The sequence below is a fragment of the Phycodurus eques genome, chromosome 6 (assembly GCF_024500275.1).
Source record: "Phycodurus eques isolate BA_2022a chromosome 6, UOR_Pequ_1.1, whole genome shotgun sequence".
NCBI classification, from domain to species: Eukaryota; Metazoa; Chordata; class Actinopteri; order Syngnathiformes; family Syngnathidae; genus Phycodurus; species Phycodurus eques.
This window is the reverse complement of record NC_084530.1, coordinates 16,773,144-16,785,835: the sequence shown is the minus strand read 5'-3', so window position 1 is coordinate 16,785,835 and position 12,692 is coordinate 16,773,144. Positions and strand designations below refer to the sequence as shown.

Here is a 12,692-nt window from a genome sequence, read left to right as displayed (position 1 = left end):
TCACCAATAGTTAGCACTACATAGTGGTGGTGCTTTCATACATCCCGATGAATTATCACGTCCACCAGAATGCCCTTTATTCACAATTATTCGTTATTGTGTTTATTGAAATTGATATGTATCAAAGGTACTAGTGGTATCGGTAATCAGTATCGGTGAGTACTCAAGCTTGAATATTTGTTACCGGTCTGAAAAAAAAAGTGGTATCAAACATCCCTACAGTGTATATACAACGGTGTAAATATTTAAAGACTAACCGTGAATAACCATAGCCTGGTTTTAATACAATTTAAAATTGTTCTGAATGTTATGTTTTGGTAACATATAGTTAGCCTAACAACATAATTGCCCAAGTCATTTTTTAAAGTTTCAGAAAACAAGCGATAAGTGCAAAAATGTCAACAAAAGTATAGTTGCCTCGATTCAACCTTTGCAGACTACCATGACTTGGATGACTGACAATCTACACAGAAACAAATATAGCAAGGACATTGGTATTTTTGTATTGCTATTGTAACACTAAGTTAAAAATGACTTGGGCAATTATGCTATTACCCTTTAGAACTCAGGTCAGATCGTGGAGCATAGATTCCGAAGCAAACATGTTGAAGCAGCATTTCGCTGTTATGCTACACAACAAATAAGAAGTTGCGAAGAGAAGTGACATATAAGCCCCAAGTGTGAACAGTCAGGTCAAAAACTATTATTTTTTTCCCCTCATGTTTATGATTGAACATTTCAATTTTTTAAATGATCTTTCTTGTGCTGTACATTTTTAGTAAGCCGTCTAATTTTTTCAGTTTTTAAACATCTTTTGCTCTGTTTATAAATGTTTTTAATCATGTAAGGCACCTGAAGTTACCTTGTGTATGAAATGCGCAATAAATTCACCTTGCCATTTATTTTAAAACTTTTTTAAAAAATTTATTCACCACCTGTGACAGTTGTCAAATTTATTGTTTTAGTAAAGGTGAATTTCCACATCCTAAAATGTGTGGTTATGCTCATTAAAGACAAAGATTAAAGCCTGAAAAAAATATATATTTGCTGAGATAATTTGCATATGTCAGATTAAACATGATGTTCAAACAAAGAAATAAGAGTCGCCTGTGTAATATCGCAAAGAGTCTTTTATTAACTTATGCAACCTATCAAGAGCATCAGTAACACAAGCTGGCGAATCATCAGACCCTCGCCAAGCAAGCGCCTTATCGGGTGTTCACCTGCAGACAAAAAGCACAGCGATAAATAAATGAAGTGTGAACGAATGTAAATGTTGCGTAAATGCAGGTCACGGTCGTACCACATCGTCGATCTTGAGGATACTGCGGACCGTCTCGGTGGCCAAGGTGAGCGCGCTGATGGACACCAATAACGGCTGCACCACCAGCTCCTCCAGGATGTTGGAAATACCACCCTGCGGGAAAAACAGACAACCACACAGGAACAAGAGCCGCACATCAGGACAGGGATAGGGCAATAAAATATATTTTTTCACATCACTTGGAGAAAAGGCTAATGACAATGGCATTACAGTCAATCACCACTATTCTAATTTCCGCTCCCCTGTCGATGGAATTTTGCATTATATGTTAGCATTAGGTGGGCAACTGGTTTGCACATCTGCCTCACAGTTCTGAGGAACCGGCTTCAAATCCAGCCTCGCCTGTGTGGAGTTTCTATGTTCTCCCCGTGCGTTTTCTCCGGGTACTCCGGTTTTCTCCCACATCCCAAAAGCATGCATGGGAGGTTAATTGGAAACTCTAAATTGCCCGTAGGTGTGAATGCGAATGGTTGTTTGTTTTTATGTGCCCTGCGATTGGCTGGCGACCAGTTCAGGGTGTATCCCGCCTCCTTCCCAGAGTCGGAGCTGGGATAAGCTCCAGCACGCCCGCGACCCCAGTGAGGGTAAGCAGCATGGAAAATGGATGGATGTTAGCATTATCCTAGCGGACATACGTTAGATGCAACGATATGGTTTGGTTGAAGGTTTATAATTACTGCAAAGTCGATAATTCACACTAACCAGTCTATGACATTTTGCATTATATGTTAGCACTAAGCTAGCAGTCTCTGACTAGACGAAATTATATGGTTTGGTTCAAGGTTTAGAATTACCATAACATCAATGCTCATTTGCGCTAGCCCGTCTATTAAGCCTGTGAATGCCTGTGCCCATCATCTATGATGTTCTTGCATTATGTTAGCATTAGGCTAGCAGACATTTGTTAGACCATGGCTTGGTGAAACATTTTGGTGTTTAAATACACAATGTTTAATTGTCTTTTGATTTTCCCATTTCTTGACAGCAAGTGAGTGAGGAAGAAGTCCTCAGGAATACTTTAAAAAGCTATTTTTTAAAAATATTTGTAAGCATGTTTTAATACCTTCAAATGTGTTCAAAGTGTGTGGGAGGGGGAAAACTAAAAATGCTTTTTAAATTTGGTCTCTCTACATCGCAGATTTTCACTTAATGGCGGGTGTGTCTGAAACGTATCCCTCACGATAAGTGGTAAATACCGTACCTTGCGCACATTGATGCCAGCCATCTTATCTCCCTGGGCGTGCCTGTTGCGTAGCTCGGTGACGGTGCAGATGGGGTTGAGGCCAGCGTTCTCGGCCAGCGTGGACGGGATCACTTCTAGGGCGTCAGCGTACGCCCGCACGCAGTACGCCTCCATGCCGGCCAGTGTGCGCGAGTACTCGGCCAGCCGCACCGCCAGCTCGATCTCAGGCGCGCCACCGCCCGCAATCAACGCCCTGCAGAGACACAGAAAAGTTCAACCTCTTCATCATGTTCCAAAACAACAAGACGGCTGCCATCTTGCCATGTGTGAATGCCCCTTCCTCGCCAGGCTGACAACCAACCAGGTGAGAAGAAAATAGGAACACGTCAAAGTTAATTTGCCTCCACTTGTTACGCCCCAGCACGATAGAAATGTGCTGGGGCGCCTTTGAAGGAGGTTCAGGAAGAATAACAAGACAGAAGAGGATTGAAGACAAAGAGGACAGAAAAAAAAATAATAATACATAGAAGTTGACGATTCCCCCCCCCCCCACTTTTTTATTACATTTTCTCTATACTCTGTGTGTACATACATTCAATATATATCAGACAATCATAATAGTACAAGCAGAACACAAAATAAAGTGGATTAAAACAAGAGTGCTTACTAACTTGAACAAGGAGTTCCGCAATGGTCACACCCCCCGCCCCCCATCCAATCTATTAATTTCTATTGAGATGAGCACACACAAAAAAATCATAACTTCCTGAATTTAATCGATTTTCATGAGGTTTGTTTTGCTACAAATTTCAGACGTGGCTACGATAAAAAAATTTATGTACATAAAAAAAAATGTTTTAAAAAGGCACATATACAGATCTACAGTGATCTCTAAGTTGCATGTATAAATGAAAACATTGCTACATAATATTGTTGACATTGCATTAATTTTTATGACATTTGAGATTGCTCATCTGATTTGAAACCAGATTTGCAATCAATAAATGTGAATATTTTCCCAAATGTACAACCCCAATTCCAGTGAAGTTGGGACGTTGTGTCAAACATAAATAAAAACAGAATACAATGATTTGCAAATAATGTTCAACCTATATTTAATTGAATACACTACAAAGACAAGATATTTAATGTTCAAACTGATAAACTTGATTGTTTTTAGCAAATAATCATTAACTTAGAATTTTATGGCTGCAACACGTTCCAAAAAAGCTGGGACAGGTGGCAAAAAAGATTGCGAAAGTTGAGGAATGCTCATCAAACACCTGTTTGGAACATCCTACAGGTGAACAGGCTAATTGGGAACAGGCGGGTGCCATCATTGGGTATAAAAGGAGCTTCCCTGAATTGATCATTCACAAGCAAAGATGGGGCGAGGTTCACCTCTTTGTGAACAAGTGCGTGAGAAAATAGTCGAACAGTTTAAGGACAGTGTTCCTCAAAGTACACTTGCAAGGAATTTGGGGATTTCATCATCTACGGTCCATAATATTATCAAAAGGTTCAGAGAATCTGGAGAAAGTGGCAAGGCCAAAAACCAACATTGAATGCCAGTGACCTTCGATCCCTCAGGCGGCACTGCATCAAAAACCGACATCAATGTGTAAAGGATATCACCACATGGGCTCAGGAACACTTCAGAAAACCAATGTCAGTAAATACAGTTTGGCGCTACATCCGTAAGTGCAACTTGAAACTCTACTATGCAAAGCAAAAGCCATTTATGAACAATACCCAGAGACGCCGCCAGCCCCTCAAGATGGACTGATGAAAAGTGGAAAAGTGTTCTGTGGTCCGACGGGCCATAAAATTCAAAGTTATTGATTATTTGCTAAAAACAACAAAGTTTATCAGTTTTAACATAAAATATCTTGTCTTTGTAGTGTATTCAATTAAATACAGGCCGGTCATATTTTGCAAATCATCGTATCCTGTTTTTATTTATGTTTAACACAATGTCCCAACTTCATTGGAATTGGGGTTGTAGTTGTAATTGTGTGCACCCCAAAAAAAGTGGTACAAATAGAATTCTCGTTACTTATAGCGTATCAGGCCACGCACGGATATACTGGTCTGGCCCACTCTATATCAAATTGGGAGTAGATGTGGCGCATGAATTAAAATGACTGACACCCCTGACTTGAAAGACCTTTCCAATCAAAGTAATTTGTTTTGGGTTTTTTTGCAAATTAACCTCTTAACTGCTTAATACATATCACCAGAATACCCCAAATAATTATTATTAGCTATATCCTGGAACTAAAAATTGAAAAAAGAAGAAGAAGAAGAAGAAAAAAAAACATTTTAGCGACACGGTGAGACGACTGGTTAGCACATCTGCCTCACAGTTCTGAGGACTCGGGTTCAAATCCGGCCATGCCTGTGTGGAGTTTGCATGTTCTCCCCGTGCCTGCGTGGGTTTTCTCCGGGTACTCCCATTTCCTCGCACATCTCAAAAACATGCAGGCTAGGTTAATTAAAGACTCTATATTACCCATAGGTATGAATGTGAGTGCGAATGGTTGTTTGTTTATATGTGCCCTGTGTTTGGCTGGTGACCAGTTGAGGGTGTAGGGTGTACCCTGCCTCTCGCTCAGAGTCACCTGGGATAGGCTCCAGCACATCCACAACTCTAGTGAGGATAAGCAGTACGGAAGATGAATGAATGAATGAACAACCCATTTTATTAAATTCACAAAGAATGGAGCTGTGTAGTTTTGCATTTGAGCTCTTCAATTCTGGGTCTTTTGGTCGACAAAAGATCTTGGTAGTTAGTTCCAGCATGAATGTGTGAATGAGAGTGCGGCAACAGACCTCTTTTTGACCAGGCATCGGATGACGCAGAGGGCGTCGTGGATGGATCTCTCGGCCTCCTCGATCACCAGCTTGTTGGAGCCTCTCACCACGATGCTCACCGTCTTTCCGGGATTGGCACAGCCGGTGATCTGAGGACAGCGGGAACAATGAGGCAGCATGGCTCATTTCCCCCACCAATGTGATCACCAACGCACCTTGATAAGCTTGCCCAAGCCATCCAGGTGGACCTCCTCCGCCATCTCTGCGGTGCCGAGCATCTCAGGAGTGAAGTGGTCGATGTGGGCGATGGGCTTGGTGCCGATTGTCTAAAAAAAAGGCACATTTTAATTACAATTTCTTTACATTCGGGTTGGACAATATGTCCTTGAAATAAACACACCATTTCCCTTAGGCGTGGTACACTAAAGACTTTTCAAATCTTAAAATATATTTTATCTGTGACAGACCCCACACATACAGATAAAAAATCTGGCATTTAACAGTTTTAGTTATATTGTCTTATAAGACTTAGGCCCGGTACACAGAAAGACAATCGGCCTGTTTTTGTGCTGATTTTGCGCCTTCCTAACCAAGCACGTCAAACAATCTTAAATCTTAAGATTATCATCACAAACTAATAGTTGCAAAACATAACGATGGCATTGGTTACAGGCGCATATCTAAGTTTCTAAACGTTCCAGTGGGCACGGTTGGGGCCATGATACGCAAGTTGAAAGCCAATCATACCACCATAAATTTGCCACATTCAGGTGCTCCTCGCAGGATTTCTGACAGAGGAGTGCAAAGAATAATCAGAAGAGTTGTTCAAGAGCCAAGGACCACCAGTGGAAATCTTAAAAAAGACCTGGAATTAGCAGGTACTGTTGTCACAAGGAAAACCGTGAGTAATGTACTCTGTCGCCATGGCCTGTATGCCCGCTCACCACGCAAGACCCCATTACTGGGAAAAAAAAAAAAGCATGTCGAAGCTCATTTAAAGTTTGCTGAACAACATTTGGACAATCCAGTTAAATCCTCGGCGAATATAGTCTGGTCAGATGAGAGCAAAATTTAACTGTTTGGATGTCATAATATCCACGTTTGGAGGAGAAATGGCACTGCACATCACCCTAAAAACACCATACCAACTGTGAAGTTCGGAGGTGGGAACATGATGGTGTGGGGCTGCTTTTCAGCAAATGGTACTGGTAAACTTCACATGATTGAATGAAGGATGAATGGTCAAATGTACTGAGACATTCGTGACGATGATGAAAATGAAATGAGGATGGACAAAAACATGCATGCTAGGTTAATTAAAGACTCTAAATTCAATCCCCGGCCCCGCCTGTGGGGAGTTTGCATGTTCTCCCCGTGCCTGCGTGGTTTTCTCCGGGCACTCCGGTTTCCTCCCACATCCCAAAAACATGCATGGTAGGTTAATTAAAGTCTCTAAATTGCCCCTAGGTGTGAATGTGAGTGCGAATGGTTGTTTATTTGTATGTACCCAGCGATTGGCTGGCGACCAGTTCAGGGTGTACCCTGCCTCTTGCCCAAAGATAGCTAGGATAGGCTCCAGCAGGCCCGCAATCCTCGTACGCGGTACGGAAAATGGATGGATGGATATACATTTGTTTTGTCGTCGTTTTACCTAATTTGAATGGCTGAGCCCTACTATAGCTATAGTTTTATAAATGGTTTTTGGATGTCCACTGAGTGTTTCTGAGGCACTCACCTTGCAGATGAACTCAATATCTTCCCTCTCAATCTCCTTCACCACCATAATCTTCATCTTGTTGAGGAAGTGCAGGGCTAGGTCGCTCAGGGCGTCCCTGGGGCAGCATCAGTGTAACAACACGTGTCACAACACGTATCCCAACGTATACTGCTACATGTGCGAGGTGTTTCATCCTACCTGAGGATGGACTTCTGGATGAGCAGCACGTTGCAGCCTGCCTTCTTGATCTGCTTGACCATGTTGAGGATGTACGCGCGCTCCTCACGTAGCACACGGTCCATCTGAGCATAGTCCGACACCACGATCTGGTTGTCCATCTGTCACACGCAAAAACGACATTGTTTAAATGGCTTAGCTACGTACGCCACTCGCTATTTGAGGACACTCACATCAGTTTTGGGCGGAGACAAGCAGAACTGGATCAGGCCGATCTTGGCCTTCTCCACTCGGCTGAAGCCGGCACTTGCCACCTTCTGGGTCAGCACCAGCCCGTCCACCAGCTCGCAGTCATCAATGGTGCCCCTGAAACACACAAATGCACATCAACTTACTTCATTTTATGTGGCCCGCGAGAGCAAATCATGTGAATCGACTTAATATATTTTTGCTAAAATAGCTAATTGTCTTCACTTTTAATAATGTTTAGATACTACAAGAATTTTTGGGTTACTAAGCCTCTTTTTAAAATGTTGTTTGTTAATAAACCAATTTACTGGCTTCTGATTTCAAAAGTAGTCATCCATCAATTTGTTGTGTATATGTAATATGAGACGATCATATGGATTCAAAGTCACAACAGCCTTTCGAGGGAAACCATCACTACAATGTGGCCAGCAACAAAAATGAGTTTGGCAACCTTGGTCTAAGGTATTTATTAAATATCTTAACATGTTGCACATCTGGTAAAGCTGTTTAATAAACACGTTTAAAGCCATGTGAACAAAGTGTTGGAGTGAGTTTGTATCATTCAATTCATTTTGGCGCCAATATTTCCCTTCCCTACTGCAAACGAATATTGGTTATCAGCCTCCTTTTCACTACTAATAATCGGTATTGGCCCTAAAAACAACATCAGTCTCTCTCTAATTACCATCATTTTCCTAATAGCAGAATTGCTTAAGTCAGGCTAAAAAAAAATTATTCTTCACATCTGTTTAGATTGTCAGGCAATCAGGTCATTGCAATCCATAAAGGTTGAACTGAGGCAACTGGACTCTTCTTGTTTGTTGAATTTGTGGCGCCTGTTCTTGTCTTCTGTAAACGTTGAGGCAATTATGCTACTAGACAAACAAAATTAATATTATTAACAAATACCATGCACTTCCTCCTCACCCGAGCTTCTTGATGACTTTGATGTCCTGCAGGTCGACACCGGTGGCGGTGGCGGGGTCGATAACATGCATGACGGCGTCCACGCTCATTGGCGCCAGCAGGCTGGAGTACTGCGACACCACCTTGGAGCACAGCGACGTGGTGGCGCTGTTGAGCAGCGTCTCACGGTCGCTCAGTTCCACCGGCCGGCTCATGGCCGTCAGCACCTCCACGCCTTTGTCCACCGCCTTCTGGAATGACTCCGATATGATGGTGGGATGGATGCCTGCAAAGGTGGACGACGAGACAACCAATGTCGGAGAATATGAATCCAACATTTAAGATGCATTCAACATTTAATACTGTATGCATGCAACATTTTGCAAGGCAGGATTTATTAATTAAAACTACATAACTCTACAGTATGCAAAATACATTGGCATACATAAAGCATTGGCAAAACATTTTTCTTTAAAACTGTTTTTGTGGTCGTTGAACACAAAAATATGTTAATCTAACAACAATTTAAATTGAGTGTTAACATTTTATTGAAAGGCTACAGTATTATGATTGATTTACTAATGCACTAAAGTTTTACTTTGACGAAAATATTCAATTTTGTGAAGGCATTAAAATAAAATATTTTAAGACTTTTTAAAGATCGAAAACTACTTCTTTTCCTACACAAATACGATACTTTATTTAAAAAAATGTTTGCATCTTTTAATTATTTATTTATTTATTTATTTGTACTTCAACAACACTTTTTTTTTTTTTACTTCAAAAAAAGACGACCTTTTCTCCCAAAATATTCCTAAATTACTATGGTCATTATTAGGATTCTATGCGGGATGGGTGACTACCAATACGGACTGGCCTTATGTCAAGGTATTGGGTTAGTGTTGTCACAACACCAAAATTCTGACTTCAATACTAAACTTGCCTAAAATACCCCGATAGCAGTGGAATGAAAACTGACAAAACAACAACTACTTTCATATTTACTTTTTATTAATGCAAAATATCAGGATAATCTTGAAAAATAATAAAATAAAGAAATTACCCCATTCTTAACAGTCATTTTCTAAAACATAATTAGATTGATGCCTGCATTATCGTATACCGTATTTTCACGACCAAAAGGCGCACTTAAAAGTCTTCAATTTTCTCCAAAATGGACGGGGCGCCTTATAATGCGGCGCGCTTTATGTGTGCACCGAGTTCCAATATCTATAAATGTTGTTGTGTGATGAGCGCTCCGCTAGACTTTTTTTTTTTCCTGCCGACACGCTGATTACACAGAGGAGAAGCGGATGTGGCTGAGGACAGGGGAAGGGTGCGTGAAGTAGGACGCTAAAGCCACGCCCCCAGTTCGTATATAGCGGCGGGTTTTTTTTATATATATATATATATATTTTTTACCACTTGACTGACTGGGAGCATTTCCTGGGTGTGCATTGTGCAAAACAACATCAGTTTGGCTTGGCTAAGGACCCCCGAAAATGTCACAATTACTGTATTTTTACGACCATAAGGCGCATGTAAAAGTCTTAAATTTTCTCCAAAACGGACGGGGCGTCTTATAAGGAGTTGGAAGACCAACTCGAGCAATGGATTAATGAGTAAAGAACAGCCGGGAGAAGCATCTCTACAGTCACCATTCGACTGAGTGTAATAACTCAGCCATCATTCCGGGAGGCTTGACAAACCGCTGGACATCCGTGTAAACAGGGCGTTCAAAGTGAAGTTGCAAGCGGCGTGGGAGCCATGGATGACAGCTGGCAAACACAGCCTTACTAAGACAGGGAGGCAACACCGGGCGAGTTACGCCACCATATGTGAATGGATTGTGGATGCTTGGGCTAAGGTATCTGCTTTGACTGTTGTCAGAGCTTTCGTGAAAGCAGGCATCATTGCTGAACAGCCTGGCAACGGGACTAACTGACAATGACGAGAGGGAACCCGGCGTGTTTGTTGAAAAACTTGGCCAGCTGTTCATTTTGGATACAGAAAATTAGGACTTTGATGGATTTGTGGATGAGGATTGATTAAAAAAAAAAAACAACGTGTACATTGTTAAATACTTCAATAAAGTACAACCGAACTCGGTTTTGCTCCCGCTGCCTTTTTAAAAACATTGTTTTGGCGAGCAAGCATGCTACCGTATGTCTTAAGCTAGCGTATGTTTTACCATGTCTGCACCCAATAATACGGTCTACCTTTTGTATGTGTTAAATACAGAAATAGACCCCGTAACTGAGACTGTGCCTTTTAATACGGTGCGCCCTATGGTCGTGAAAATACGGTATATGTCAAAATACCTCTGGGCGGTACTGCTATCAGTCCTTGGTGCAACACTATATTGGGTACTCCTGAAAGCTGCTGATACTGATATGTAAGAAAATCTGACTTCAACGAAGTCCTCCTCACCAGTAGTTAGCACAACACTGCAGCAGTTTGACACGTTTGTGCATCAGAAATACAGGTCTTTGTTTACAATTATCTGACATTGTGTTAATTTAAATTTTATGTATCAAAAGTACTAGTGGTATTGGTGAGTACTCAAGAGTGACATATTGCCTTTCCTACCTTTCTGGAGCAGTTTAGAGCAGGCATCCAAGAGGGCGCCGGCGATCACAACCACCGAGGTGGTGCCATCACCCGCCTCAATGTCCTGAGCTTTGGACAGCTCCACCAGCTGCAACAAACAGTACACACCATCACCCATGACAGACACACACTGGCAAGTACTGAATGATGCCTGTGGACTGTGGAAGGAACGTACCATCTTGGCGGCGGGGTGCAGCACCTGCATCTGCTTCAAGATGGTGGCCCCGTCGTTGGTGATGGTCACGTCGCCTTTCTCATCCTGGATCTGAAATAAGAAAAATAAGAAGGTGGCGTTGTAACACAGAGGAGCCACTGAAGCGTTTTGGCGTGATGCCTTCACTGACCATCTTGTCCATGCCTTTGGGCCCCAGGCTGGTTCTGATGGCGTCTGCCACAGCTGTCAATCAAGCGTCAGATGAATCAGCACAATTATTAATTATTGCACTTCATGAGAGATATTAGCAGCCCTGTCACAATAATTAGTCAGTGCTACTTGTATTAATTAAAAACGTACTTGTATTCATTAAAAACGTAACAAAAAATGTTTTTTTGGGAGCCCAGAGCGGATTCCTTGGAACAGATCAGTTGTGCATGACCAATCAACATGACGTCATGAACGACGCATTGACGGCCGAGCATTCGAGAAGATATTACAAGACTCCCATTAATGATTATTTTAACAATTGTACTTTAATTTAACGACATTGGGACATGCGACGGTCTCTGGCCCAGCCCATGGCGATAACTCTGGGCTTAAAGACGACTTCTGTCTTGGCCAATCCCTACCAGATGAACAATTCTTACTAAGAATTTTGTGAGTTTTTTATTACCTTTCGCGGCAGAGATGTTGCTGAAGCGGATTTGAGCCGGCTTGTCGCGATCCACATACACCCCTCCTTTGTTTTTGCCTACGTTTGAAGCCTTCAGTACAGCCATCGCTTCGGGCATCGCAACTTTATAATCGATGGAAAATGTCGGAGGGAACCTTCAGAACAGGACAGATGTGTCCCGCCGGTGAAACAACTACTCTTGACCTGGGATGGAGGAGGATTTTGAAATGTCCACCCAGCCCACTTCGGAAGCTTCCAGAGCCAGCAGTGAAGAGGGCGCACAAAGATGACGTCAACAGACAGTACTCGCTGAGCACCGAAACAACAGACCGAGCACAATATTTTACACATTACTTACGGTACAGTACATTGTATAGATTTGAGATCATTGTATTATTGTTAAATAAAGATTTGAAAAAAAACAACAGATGGTACTTTTGGATTTAATGCTCTATTTGAACATATACACAGAAAACAAATATATAAAATAAGATAAAGAAAATAGAAAGAAGGAGTAATACATTTCATCGTTCGGCAGCGTTTACCAAAGCAGTAAGATAAAAGGAGAAAGAGGAAGTTAAATAAATACATAAATAAATAAATAATCTAGTCCTAGCCCTTAGTCGCTAAATAGATTTTAACTTATAAAATCATTATAATGCAATAACGGGTTATATAAATGTACCCAAATCACGGGCCCATACATATGTGTGTACTTACAGCCCAATAACCATACAACACAAGAACTCGTCCCATCACTATTATTTTAATACTACAGAATTAATAAGTCTAAAAACAATTGTTGTATTTCGTTTTAAACTATGTTCATTTCTGAATAACGTGGACGTCTGTATTTGATGAGAAATGCTCATTTATTGAACA

General features: G+C 41.5%; 1 protein-coding gene across 1 annotated transcript; it reads right to left on the bottom strand.

Annotated features, from left to right (window-relative positions):
• Positions 1–1,112: 1,112 nt before the first annotated feature.
• Positions 1,113–12,099, bottom strand: cct4 (chaperonin containing TCP1, subunit 4 (delta)). Its single transcript, XM_061680520.1, has 13 exons — positions 11,811–12,099; positions 11,325–11,377; positions 11,156–11,245; positions 10,960–11,068; positions 8,392–8,656; positions 7,449–7,581; positions 7,237–7,376; positions 7,057–7,153; positions 5,537–5,647; positions 5,340–5,470; positions 2,526–2,760; positions 1,304–1,417; positions 1,113–1,223 (listed from the first exon to the last, which is right to left on the bottom strand). Exons 1-13 carry the CDS (start codon positions 11,926–11,928, stop codon positions 1,209–1,211), a joined length of 1,611 nt encoding a protein of 536 aa, XP_061536504.1. The 5' UTR covers positions 11,929–12,099; the 3' UTR covers positions 1,113–1,208.
• Positions 12,100–12,692: the final 593 nt, after the last annotated feature.